This window comes from Prionailurus bengalensis, chromosome A2, assembly GCF_016509475.1.
Source record: "Prionailurus bengalensis isolate Pbe53 chromosome A2, Fcat_Pben_1.1_paternal_pri, whole genome shotgun sequence".
In the NCBI taxonomy this organism is placed as follows: domain Eukaryota; kingdom Metazoa; phylum Chordata; class Mammalia; order Carnivora; family Felidae; genus Prionailurus; species Prionailurus bengalensis.
The window spans coordinates 130562660-130576785 of record NC_057348.1 but is presented as its reverse complement, the minus strand read 5'-3'; the positions used below and the strand labels follow the sequence as shown (position 1 = coordinate 130576785).

The 14126-nt window shown below is 37.5% G+C and overlaps 1 protein-coding gene across 3 annotated transcripts in view; it reads right to left on the bottom strand.

Moving 5' to 3' along the window:
- Positions 1-14126, bottom strand: part of ZNF277 (zinc finger protein 277) — a 113833-nt gene that overhangs the window by 43183 nt on the left and 56524 nt on the right. The window contains exons 2-3 of one of the 3 annotated variants that reach the window (XM_043589291.1): positions 9213-9421; positions 3617-3818 (exon numbers count right to left, since the gene is read on the bottom strand). In XM_043589291.1, the coding sequence (XP_043445226.1) occupies positions 3617-3705 (89 nt within the window). In that variant the 5' untranslated portion in view covers positions 3706-3818; positions 9213-9421. The remainder of the gene's footprint in view (positions 1-3616; positions 3819-9212; positions 9422-14126) is intronic. The other 2 variants (XM_043589289.1, XM_043589290.1) reach the window with 2 other exon arrangements.

The window sequence follows — 14126 nt, the reverse complement described above, 5'->3', positions numbered from 1 at the left end:
TGACAGGCATAAAAATTTGAGATATGGTTGTTAATTAAATAGCACTGAATTAGTGGAATTTAATATAGAAAGGGGCAAGAATTAAGGAGTTAGCATTTATCTTCTAGGAAAATTTTATTTACTGAATAAAGCTAGCAAATAGCTCAGTATAAATAACTATGGTAGATGGCTCAAAGGAAAGACTTTTTGTTTTAACATTTATTTATTTTTGAGAGAGAGAGAGAGAGTACAAGCGGTGGGGGGGGGGGGGGGGGGGGGGTGGAGGGGAGGGAGACACAGAATCCAAAGCAGGCTCCAGCCTCCGAGCTGTCAGCACAGAGTCCGATGTGGGTCTTGAACCCAAGAACCGTGAGACCATGACCTGAGCCAAAGTCAGATGCTTAACTGACTGAACCATGCAAGGGCCCCACAAAGGAGATTTTTACTTTTGTTTTACTCTGAGAAAATTTTACTGTTAACTTTTTTCTGATCAAGAAGATGTTAAATATATTTAACATTAAAATTTATAGCTTCTTTCTTGTAAAGCACAAAATAAGTCTGTCTCATCTATTATTTATCATCTTTATTATTCATTGTACTCAGAAGAAACAATTCCTGGGAAGTTATATATGTGTATATACATATATACACACATATACATAAATACATATACATATATATGTAAATACACACACGCACACACACCAGTGACTTTTCTCAAGTTAGGAAAAAGTCCTATGTTAAGAAGATTCCAACTTAACTCTTATCACAAATAGTCAATGTTTACATTGTTTTGGAGAGGAATTTTTAGTTTCCCTAAATAGTAGCAGGGTATTATCTAAAGGAGACTGGATATATTAAAAAATATTTAAAAGTAACAGAGTTTATTTACATACATTCTTAGTCAATTTGAACTAACCACAAGAGTGAAACTTATTAGGAGGACGGCTGACAAGGAAAATTTAGGTTTCCAAATTTAAAGTACATGTTAACCACACACTTTATTTAGAAAGCACTTATATATATCAGCTATGTATTTTTTCTTTTTCTATTTTTTTAAAGTTTATTTATTTTGAGAGAGAGAGAGACAAAGAGACGGGGGCGGAGGAGGGGCAGAGAGAAAGGGAGACAGAGAATGCCAAGCAGTCTCCATGGTGTCAGCATAGAGCCCAATGTGGGGCATGAACCCACGAACTGTGAGATCATGAACTGAGCCGAGAGCAAAAATTGGACACTTAACTGACGGAGCCACCCAGGCGCACCTGTATCTTTTGCTTTTTAATTAAAGCACCTATTTTATTGCATAACTGCATTTAGAGGGCGACCGATTCCAACATTTAACTATTGACTTCTAAGTCTGAGACCTAGTAAATAATTTAATTTTCCTGTCCACACACTGATGAGATTAGTATCAATGATACAAAAGAGAGATTAGTACAAATATAGCTACTTAGCTATCATACATAGGAACAAAGGGAAAATACAAACTCTGATTTAGATATTCCTCACAGATTTTAGGAGAAAGAAAACCTTAATGTTTCTCAATTATCACTGGTAGATCACCATATTTTTCTCTAATTCCTGGGGGAGAATTTGCATTTACATGATAAAGCAGAGTAAAAGAACAGATGACATCAAAGAGAAGCTGAGTGGTTCAAGACTTAAAGATTATCTCAGGGCACCTGGTTGGCTCAGTTGGTTAAGAGTCCAACTCAAGATTTTGGCTCACTAAGCACCCCCACACTGGGTCAGCCCGGAGCTGCTGTCAGCTTGGGATTCTCTCTGTCCCTACTCTGCACTCAGGCATGCTCAAGCGCTTTCTCCCTCTCTCTCAAATAAATAAACACAAAAAGAGAGTATTTCATTTGATAGTCTTGACAATGGTTGCTTGATAAGAATTTGAAAATTTCTAGCCCAAACAGTATCTAAAACAAAATCAACAGATCTGACTACATACAACTAGATATCATATATATAAGGAAGCTCCAAGAATACTCCCAGGACACACACACACACACACACACACACACACACACACACACAAAAGCACAAATATTTTAACTGAAAATAAAGATTAATGAATGAGAATGAGAAGAATGAAGTTCTTCCTCTGAAATCGTGTAATAATTAGTTTATTCAACCAGCTGGTGGCATATATCATGCACATAATTCCCCTTTGCTATTCTGTTCTATCTCTGCTTCCCGACCAGGTAACACCAAAATCTATTCAAAAATTGCAATGCTGAGTGGCCATAATAATGCAGAAGGTACTCGACAGACATTCTGTATTGGTGCCAGGCAATTGAGAGGAACATGAAAGGTTAGAGAACAACACCCTTGTGGGCCTTCTGGCTATTCCAACTGGAAAACAAACTTATTCTCAAAGTTTAGAAGTGTTAAGGATTCTAAATTAAATTTTCTCAAAAGTTTTATTTCGCAAATGATAATTAGAGTTTCAGAACAGCATAAATGCCTATTGAAAACTCAAGCTATAGTTGCAGAAAACTAACATTTCAAATATATCTTTTGTAATAAAAATAGAATAAAATTTTTGGCTACCATCTATTGGATATAAAAGATGTCTCAGGTACTAGTTGGTGCTATATGAAGCACCTGTTTTGTGTAACACTCAACAATCTTATGTGAGTCAGCATTTTCCCCTTTTACTGATGAGGAAACTGATGCTTAGAGTAGTTAAGTAGTTTGCTGGACATCACATGGTTAGGAAGTCACCTAAGTCTGTGTTCAACTCTAGGCCTGCTTGGTTTCATAGTCCACTCTCAGTAATATAGGCTGCTGCTTTGCAAGACCCATCATAAGATAGAAACAGCTTGCTAGGAATGATGTGGTCTGGCAGATATAGAGTTCAGATGCAGAGATGTTACAACATCTGGGTTACTACAGTGTTTTGTAGAGAAATCAGGGCAGAATATCTAAAAATGGTTCCTGGCCAGCTATACCAAAATGTATGCTTTTAGTAATTGTACAAAACCAGTTAACTATCATGATAGCATGTACATGGAAAACACTTCCAAATGTCAACTCCAAGTGTCAACTAATAACAGCATAAACAAAACTACTTCACTCCATTTGCTTAAGAAAAGGCATTTCTCTTCTAAGAACTAGGAACTGGAAAAAAAAAATGCTTATATTACTTGTCTGTTGGTATGGATATTCTAAGTCAGGTGCTCATAGATTAGAGTTTAGCTCACTTTGGGTCCTAGCTGTATAGGTGAGGTTCCTACATTTCACGCATGCCCAATGTTGGCAGTTCCCGAACCACTTATCTCTTTCTGTTCTTCATCCTCCTCATCCTCTTCCCCTCAGTACCTCAGTTGACTGATGTCAAGCCTTTGGTTTATTGAGTGACCTCCCCCCACCCCTACTTTTTTCCTGGTTTTTGTCAGAAAACCAGAAAAATGCTCATCACAGCACTTAAGCTGAGAATTCTTTGGACAATATCCTTTTGGCTTCGCAGGCTCCAACCAAGGATCCCTGTTCCCAACAATGCTTGAAAAATAATATGAATTTTCACATTTGCACAAGGATAATTTTATATATAAGCTTATATATAAGTTATGTCTTTCCTTTATGGAATACTGAATTTAATTCTCTTATGGCCAAAACCAAGACTTACCTTTGGAAATCAGCAACCAACTTGACATCAGCTATGACCATCTTATGTTCAATAATCATGTGCTTCAGAAGTTTGTCTTGTTCATCCATAGGAAAATGTTCTTCACAGAAAATACAAGGCACAGATGGAGAACCTTCTAAAGCGGTGGTGCCACCTGGACTTTCTGGCAGGGAAAGCGGCTCCAGGATACAATCCTTACTGTCTGGGAGAGAGAAAAAGCAAAAGCAAGGAAAAAGAAAAAAAAAAAAAAAGAAAAGAAAAGAAAAGAAAAAAAAGAAAAAGCTGCAATCAGCTCTTTAGAAGGATGATTTCTTACCTCCTGCATTAAAAGGAAAAATCCACAGTGCCACAGTGCCAGAGAAGAAGATATTTTATTATCATTTTAAGTAGATTCTGCAACCTAGAGGCAGGGAGTTGTGCAAAGCAGCTCCAACTCCCCATTTGCCGGCTTGAATGGGGGAAACCCATTTGTCAGAGCAGCTGTTCAGGCATTCTTGGACACTGGCCAGCGGCAGCAATTCCGGGGGTACTTGCAAGGGGAAGGCTGCAACATGCTGGGTTAAGGTTCTATGGCCCAATTGTGACCTATGGCTGATAGTCATCACACTATGGGAAGTAAATGGTATATTCTGAGGCTCCAGATGATACCAGGCCAGTCTTTTAAGCTGCTTCCTGTTGCACCTGCAAACTCTTTCCTGTTTGATTATCTGTCACGTGCAAAGAAGACAGCTCTCACATTGGGTTGACATAGCATGTGCTGGGTGGCCCAGGTGGTAATTTTTGATGTTGATTTATGTCTACCATTCGCCTGTTACACAATTATGTATCTTAATTCAAGTTCTTATGAACAAAGAGATGAATGATCATTTACTAGACATACACGTTGAACATTTTTTTCTGTGTATATTATTCATTTTCCTAACATCACCTATGGTATCTTTGAGAGTTGAGCTGTGTAAGATCTATAGCTCTGAACTCATGCCTCAAACCACTGCCAGGTGTGTCAGGAGCCCTCTTCAACGCTCCAGGGGGAAAGACTGGATCGGTCACCTTTAGCTGGCAATTGAGTAGTTAGTGACTGGGCAACTAGCATAAGACATTTAGCATCTGAGGAAGGGCAGGAAACCTTCATAAAGAAAGACAGTTATACCACAGAAAAGCCTTTGGAATTAGCTTACTATTAATTTCATTTCTTGTTTTTATCTTACTTTAACTTGTTTCTAACGGCCTTCTTAATTGCATAATTCACTGAATCAGTTAATGTTGCACTGCTGACCATGGTCTGAGAACTGGACAAGCATTCATTCACTCAATGAAAATCAGCTGAGTACTGAGTGCTGGTCTTTTCTGCTTAACATTGCATGACATGATTCTTATCATCAAGGCTTAAGTGATTGCAATTTGTTAGACGGTACAAATAAGTTTAAAGTATAAAGAGAGAGAGACGGAAAATGTATAGGGTCTATGGGAGCATGGGGACAGAAGAGTCAACTGAGCTGGAGTGGGAAGGTGTCCCAACGGACATGTCCTCTAATACATCACTCACAATACTCTGCTAATATTAAAGTATGCTAAATTAAATTTTTATGTTAGTTCCATAAAATTATTTAATACCAGAAAAGGTGGAAATAGGGTATACATGACAATGGAGAGAATATTTAAAAACGTATAAGCACTTTAGAAGCACTATTAACAAAAGTGATGTTACCAACAATTGTATTTATTAAATTACATAATGGAAGCAAGGAGTTCTGAACTTCTACAGTTCTTCAGTTGTAGGTTATATCCTTCAGTTGTAGGTTAAATTCTGTAGGAACTTAACTCTCATGCTAAAAATAAGACAGGGAAAGAGAAATAGGTAATAAACAAATGAAACTCTGTATTTTACATCCACTAGAACAGGACAACAAAAGACAGCATATATTCTAAATAGAGGTACCATTAGTAAACATTACATACCATCTAGAAAATAACAGGTACTGTCTTACACCCTTCTCCCCGAATTTGAATGATATGTGTAAATTCATTTTGCCTGATTGCAGAAAACAATGTATTAATCATCACCAATAGCAAGAGCTAACAGTACTAGGTATCTGATATTTGTAAACTACCCTAGCAAAGGGCTTCAGGGCATTTTCTCAATTAATTCTCACTACCTTATTCAGTTGGTACTATTATAACCCTCATTTTCCAGATCAGACTACTCGGACTTAGAAAAGTTAAATCAAGTGGCCTAAACACACAGCAAGTTAAGCCTAAATTAAAACACGACATTATTGGGGCGCCTGGGTGGCGCAGTCGGTTAAGCGTCCGACTTCAGCCAGGTCACGATCTCGCGGTCCGTGAGTTCGAGCCCCACGTCGGGCTCTGGGCTGATGGCTCAGAGCCTGGAGCCTGTTTCCGATTCTGTGTCTCCCTCTCTCTCTGCCCCTCCCCCGTTCATGCTCTGTCTCTCTCTGTCCCAAAAATAAATAAACGTTGAAAAAAAAAAAAAAACAAAAAAAAAACATGACATTATTCTGCCTCTAGTTCCAAAAGGCATTTTCCCTAAATCTGTGTTTTTCTGTAATGTGTATATTCAGTGCCTTTTTGAATTGGTACGTATTTATAAGTCACACTGAATCTATGCATTCTGCCAGTGTCCTGCCGTGTCCCTGATACTAGTTCCACCAGCAACTCTTACACAAATCTCAGTAGCCCACATCCTCCAAAAACCACTGGGTACAGTTTATCTCTGTCACTGTATTCTTTTCTAATGTTTCACTACAAACTCTCTAATCTTCTTCCGTGGTTCATTCCTCCTCCCTTTTGTATGTTCAAGGCCCAGTTTCTCTTTCTTCAAATTATTTCTAAGAGAATGAAACTAAATGTTCATACACGGTAGAACCAAACAGCATGTGGTTACTGTAAAGGCATACAGGAACAAAATCGTAAGTATGCAAATTTCATGTATGAGGAACCTGTGGTTTAGGAGATACTAAGTCATATTTGGGAACTCGAGTTACTATGTAATTCAGAGAATAAAAATTTTAATAGAACATTTTTGGACAAGATATTAGTGTTCTGACTCCTTAATCATTTAGCATCATGTTCAAATTTACGACAGCAGTGATCAAAAGAAGTAGGTTGTTTACCTATGTCTTTCTTTCCCCACTTCAGACTGTTAATCGCTGGAAGGCAAGATGCGTCCTGGTCATCTTTAATTACCTGGCATGCACACTGTGTTATTGCATCATGACTGCCACCGCCACTGTGGGTTAATTCTGTGCCAGGCACTGTTAAGCCCTTTACATGTACATTATTAACGCAATTAACCTTCACAATAACCCTATGACAGAGCTTCCATTTCTTTTCCTATTTTATAGTTGAAAAAACTGAGGCACTTAGAGACTAAGTGACTTTCCCCAGACAGCTAGTAAATGGTGGAGCGGGGATTTGAATCCAAGCGGTCTGGCTTAAGCATGAGCACTCTAACCCTACACGTAACACTGAGGAAGTTGGACGTTTTCCTGTAGGAAGTAGAGCCACTCCTATGTTTACACTGATATGGGGAGAATGGGTTGTGAGACGTAAATCTCCAGATGGGGAGACTGGCAGTTGGGAGACTACTGCAGTGTCCAGGTTGGAGGCAGCCATGTTAGCAGTGCTTGGAGGGAATGGAGAGAGGGGAGGATGCAGAGACTGCAGCGACAGTTCTTGATTACTGGTTGGCCAGAGGGAGTGAAGAAGCCTGGGATGCCTTTTAAGATTCCGGCAGGGGAGGCTGTATGAATGACGGGCACCAATCACCACTTTAGGAATGCATGTGTAGAGGCACTTTTTTGTTCTGTGAGAAGGACAGATAATGAGTAAAGCTTTAGAAGAGCTCAGGTAATCTGCTCCAAAGTTAAACATTCCTGACATGGATTTTGGACAAGGGCAGGAGTGACTGGAGTCTCATGTGATGCATTTACGTTATTTTCTTTGTTTGCCAGCAACCCTCCTCCCCCAGTCCTCTTGAGGGTTTGACTCACTCCATCTCTCCATGTCCAACAATAGCAAGTATCCCTATTGCCATTAATTATTTACATGTATATCTGTGCCCCTCGGGTAGTATGGTAACACCTCAGGTCAAGGACTAAATCTTGTTTTCATATCTCTGATGTATACTATAGTCCCTGAAACGTACATGGTATTTGATATGTGCTTGAAAAAATGAATAAGACCAGAGATACCTAAAACTAGAGTTATACCTTTGACTCAGCTTTCAGGTAAGTTCTATTTCAGGGAACACCTGTGGCTGTCTGTATTTAGGGGAACTTCTTCTGCCTCAGATTGAGAGCAGTCCAGAATAATTATAGCCAAATCTTTAGTACTGTGGGCCTTGGTATAATGAGCCCACTGGTAATAAATAATGATGTAAAAATTATACTAAATTCTAATAACAAGTATTACTGAGTGTAATAAAAGTATGTGAGGTTTATTTAGGGATTTTTAACTTCCTTTTTTATTTTTCACCCATGCTCACCAGTAAACAGAGACAAGTTGCATTTGGAACGCAGAGTAAGTTATACCACTCTGGCAGAGGATGTTTCTATAGCAAAGGCCTGAACTCAAGTATATATTTTACTTTAGAGCAATGGTTTCCAAATCTGGAGTGCTTTTTAAAAAGTAATGATTTTGGGGCGCCTGGGTGGCGCAGTCGGTTAAGCGTCCGACTTCAGCCAGGTCATGATCTCATGGTCTGTGAGTTCGAGCCCCGCGTCAGGCTCTGGGCTGATGGCTCAGAGCCTGGAGGCTGTTTCCGATTCTGTGTCTCCCTCTCTCTCTGCCCCTCCCCCGTTCATGCTCTGTATCTCTCTGTCCCAAAAAAAAATAAATAAACGTTGGAAAAAAAAAAAAAAGTAATGATTTCAAGGCCTTATTGTTAGACTGACGAAATATAACTTTTACCGAGCAGTAATTCCTAAACTCAAGTCTGGGGATCAATGGTTCAAGGAATGATTCCAAAGGGATTGTGGACATCCTGATCATACATTAGAGTATGGGTATTTTGAACTCACAGCAAGTCTGTAAATCAGGAATAGGGCCTGGTGGCAAAGCTTACTTGATAGCGTATTCTGTCCTAAAGAGAGCCTCTCAAACTCTAAGCACTGTGTCAGCATAAACAACTTAGTATGATTTGTCTAACAGGTTGTTTATTTCTAGCTGTCATCATAAGAATCATAGTTATACCTTACCATGTGGTAAAAAAATAAATACAGAAATATAGATTTTTTTTTGCTACAGTGACCTTGAACTCGAAAAGACAAAAGGAAATAAACTCTATCTAGCTCCTTTCAGCAAAGAGGCAAAGCATCTTGAAAATTCTGGCCCCATATCTGCTTCACACATTTGTTACAAATTAACAACAACAAATTATCTGCTCTAGTTCTCACTTTGAACAGCAACTCTGTTTAAATGAACTGTGAAAAATACCATCCCAAGAGAGCTGAATTTTTGAGGAGATCCTATGCTGATTGTGAACAATTTTATTGACTCTGGCTAAGATCCTCAAAGAACCACATTATTATTCTAAGATCATACTTCTCAAACTTTTAACATGCTTATAATTCACCTGGAGACTTTGTTAAAGTGTAGATCCTGATTCAGGAGGTGTGGTGACCGGGGAAACATGCCAATCTATTCTCCTGTCGCTATGAGCATAATTGAAATATAGTCTCAGGTGCTGTGCTCTGAAATCCTACTTGCACTGAAGCCAAGCTTTCCACACGCTGCTCTCAGTAAATGATTAGAGCCAGCAGAAATGGTAATGCAGGCTCATTCCTGTGAGAGAATTTCACTGACATATGACAGTGGCTGAGGACTCTCAGCAGCTTGCCAGAAATGTGCTTACTTACAACTGTGTTGCCGTCTGAGACTACTCCACTGCCCTTCCTTCCCTCTTTCCTTCACAGGGGTCAGACCTACATTGCTACCTTCTCCAGCACTCTCTCCCTTTTCCGTCCTCTGGTGTCTTCTCCCCAAATCTCTTACATGTCAAATCCCATCTTGCTGTGTGCTTCTTGGAGGACATGAACTAACAAAGTAGGTCTATGAGGTAAAAAGTCTTGAAATTCTGCATGTCTGAGTTTCCAGGTGATGTCAGTCTGCTTATCCACAATCATACTTTGAGTGGTAAGGTTCTATTTAGGGAACAAACCAGTCATGAATTCATATTTTATCTAAGTGTTAAAATGACAACCCTAGACTTTATAGTGTATCATTCCTGCCAAATAGATAAAAGCTGCTGGTGCTTTGAAGGATAAAGAAGAAGATTCTGAGGTTTCTGTCCTCCTTAAGTCAAATGAGAAAGAAAAGCCCGTATCAACAAATAATTGATGAGCAGGCTTTCAGCCTTCCTTCATGGGGAATTGGAGAACACCTCACACATCACTCCTCCTTTAAGAAAGTACCCACACTTTGCTGTGTACACCACCATAATATCACTGCTAAAACCATGAAAAAAATATAAAGCGGTAATTTGGTGATAAACTCGACCCAGATCAAATAAGTTTAGTTGTGACTCTTATCACACTCTGATAATCTAATTGATAATCATTATAAAAATTGGAATATGAAGATGGGCAGGGTTTTTGTAGTTTTTGTAGTTTTAACTTGCTATAAACAAGCTCCTAATTTCAAAAAAAAAAAACCCATTTCCTTTACAGTTGTCCTTTATTATATTAGTGTAATTTCTTTGATGATAGCTTTCTTTAGTATCTTATCAACTCTGGATATTTTCACGCCTGTTCTCTAAGCTTTTGATTAGAACAAACATCATATCTTTCCATAGGACTCCAATGCCTACTCAATGTCATTTATTGTATCTTAGTTTTATTCTGGAAGTAAAACTTAAGAAGTGACTTTTATTTCTAAGTTCTTGAGGGTACTTCTCACTTAAACTAAAAACATGGCTTTCTACTTCCTAAGTAAGTCTGTCCCTTAATTTCTAAGAGTGAGCCCCCTAACAGATGCATTTGGAAAATGGAAAAGATTGGTTCTAGTCTTCTTAACTGCAATCTATCTCTAAAGCTCAGAGTAAGAACATAATAAGACCCTTATGTAAATACCCTTGGGCTAATAATTTATTATGTAAATTATTGTGGCCTGATATTTAAAAAAATAATTTACTATACAAGCACTAAGACTAGGGGAATATGGGAAAGGGAGATGAACTTAGGTGAGCATTGTTACACATTCTTGACACCACTGAGACTGCTGATGAAGGTGTGCTGAATTAGTACGCTCAAATATAGCTGGCAGGTTTGCCACAGCCTTTGGTATGGAAACAGGGTTATAAACACATTCAACCCTTAAACCTAATAAGCGCTTTGCCTAGAAATTTAAGGAGCTAATTTAACACAAGCAAAAAACTGTAAAAATGTTATCACAACATCACCTATAAAGCAAAGTAATAGAAACCACCTAGGCGTCATGCAAATGAAAAGCAGTTCTTTAAAATATGGCATGTATGTGCTGTGTATTATGCATGTGCTAAATGACAATTATGAAGACAATGGAGAAATATTGTAAAACATGTTTGAAATTTATTAAAAAGAGCTTAATCCACAATGAACTGCACACAATTCCTCACACACACACAAACATACATGTACATACACCCACATATAAGTACAAGGCTTGAAAGGAAATATACAAAAAGAAAAACTATGAGAGATTTTTCTCTACAACCAACTTTCCCTAACACTGAACATTTTTGAAATAAAAAGCATGTCTTCTGACAAGTTACTCAATGTGACTGTGACAGATAAAATTAAGAGAAAGAAATAAAGCAAGTATAATTTTATTTGGCTACTAAGTCTTGACATTTTAAGATGAAAAATTTTGATTACATTTATCATTTAAAAAGTGAGCACCTGCTATGCACAAAGTGTATGCTAGACACTATCAAAACTACAAAGATTATTAATATAGAATCCCTATCCTGAAGAAACTGTTAGTCTAGAGGAAAATATGAGACAACTATACAAATAATTATAATACTATTCAACATATGCAAAGTTGAGGGTTAAGGGATATGGAAGGAAAAAACCTCAAATCAGGGGAAATGAAAGAGAATCTTCATGGAGTCTTCTTGAAATGGTAAAGAATTCCAGCAAGTATATATATAGATAGTTAAAAAAATCAAAATAGTCCAATTAGTGCTAGAGTCTAGGTAGGAAAAGGCAGCAAGAGTAGATGGATCACATGTTGGTGCACCTTAATGCTGGTCCAAAGATTTATATTTAAATTTGGAAGTGGTGAGGAGATTCAGAAGGTCTTTAATTAAGGAAGTAATATAACATATAAGGTCACAAAACAAATCTTAATAAAATGAAAATGCAAAAAACTTACAGGATGCCGCAAAAAAAATAGGACTAATAGGGAAGCTTAGAGCAGCAAATAAGTTAAAAGGAAGAAAGATCTCATAAACAACCTAACTCTGTAACTCAAGGAATTACTCAAAGAAGAACTAAGCTGAATGGTAGCATAAGGGAGGAAATAATAAAGAAGGACAGAATGAAATAAAGAATAGAAAAAAATTAAGAGTTGTTTTGAAAAAGTAAACAAAATTGACACACCTTTAGCTAGACTAAGAAAAAAAGAGAAAAGACTCAAAATCAGGTATGAAAGAAGGGGAAATTATAACTGATACCACAGAAATACAAGGATCACAAGAAATGGCCATGAATAATAATATGCCAGCAAATTGGATAACTTAGAAGAAATGGATAAATTCCTAGAAACATACAACCTGTCAAAACTGAACCATGAAGAAATAGAAAATCCGAATAGACTTATGAAGTGATTGAATCAGTAATAAAAAAAAAAAACCTTCTAACAAAGAAAAGCTAAGGAACAGATAAATTCACAGGAGAATCTACCAAACATTTAAAGAAGATGTAGTGCTAATCCTTCTCCAAAACATAAAAGAGGAGGGAATACTCCCAAACCTGACCAAAATCAGACAAAGACATTACAAGAAAAATAAAATATCCCCAATGAATACACATGCAAAATCCTCAACAAAACACTATCCAAATTCAACAGCGCATTAAAAGGGTTATACACCATAACCAAGTGGGACTTAACCCTGGGAGGCAAGAATGGTTCAGTATATGAAAATCAAATCAATACGATACACCACATTAGCAGAATGAAAGATAAAAATCACATGATCATCTTAATAGATGAAGAAAAAGAATTGGACAAAATTCAACATCCTTTCATGATAAAAACACTCAACAAATTAGGAAAAGACAAACACTTCCCCAACATAAAGAAGACTATATATGAAAAGCTCACAGTTAACAACATATTTGACTGTGAAAAACTGAAAACTTTCCCTCAAGATCAGTAAGAACACAGGATGCTCACTTTTGCCACTTCTATTTAACAGAATACTGGATGTTCTAGCAAGAGTAATTAGGCAAGAAAAAATAAAAGGCATCCAAATCAGAGAAAAAGTAAAACCATCTGTTTGCCGATGTCATGATTTTATATATAGTCTACCAAAGATTTTACACACACACACACACACACACACACACACACACACACCATTGCTTATAACTAATAAACAAATTCAGGCAAGTTGCAGGATACAAAATCTATAAGCAAATATCAATTGTGTTTCCTGAAGACACAGACTAGACATAATGCCAAGATGGAGGTATTCACTTCAAAAGAAACAACAAGAAGAGGTCACAGCCAGGGATCTAATCAAAACAGATATAAGTAATATGCCTGAACCAGAATTTAAAACAACAATCATTAAGATAGTAGCTGGGCTTGAGACTAGCATAGAAAACACCGGGGAGTCCCTTACCTCAGAGATTAAAGACCTAAAAACTAGTGAGGCTGAAATAAAAAATGCTGCAACAGAGATGTAAAACTGACTGGATGTAATGACCACAAAAATGGAAGAATGAGAGGAATGAATAAGTGATATAGAAGATAAGATTATAGAAAATAATGAAGCTGAAAAGAAGAGGGAAAGAAAAATACTGGATAACAAATGTAGACTTGGGTAACTCACTGACTCCATAAAGCATAATAATATTCATACCACAGTAGTCCTAGAAGAAGGGAACGAAAAGAGGGTAGAAGGTTTATTTGAGCAAATTATAGCTGAAAACTTCCCTAATCTGGGGAAGGAAACAAATATTCAAACCCAGGAGGGACAGAGAACTCCCACCACAATCAATAAAGCAAGCCAACAGCAAGACATATCATAGTAAAATTTGCAAAATACAGAGATAAGGAAAGAATTCTGAAAGCAGCAAGGAAAAAGAAATCCCTAACCTACAATGGAAGACAAAATAAGTATAGCAGCAGATCTGTCCGCAGAAACTTGGCAGGCCAGAAGGGAGTGGCATGATATATTCGACTTGCTAAATGGTAAAAATATGCAGCCAAAAATACTTACTCCAGCAAGGCTGTTATTCAAAATAGAAGGAGAGATGAAGAGTTTCCCAAACAAACAAAA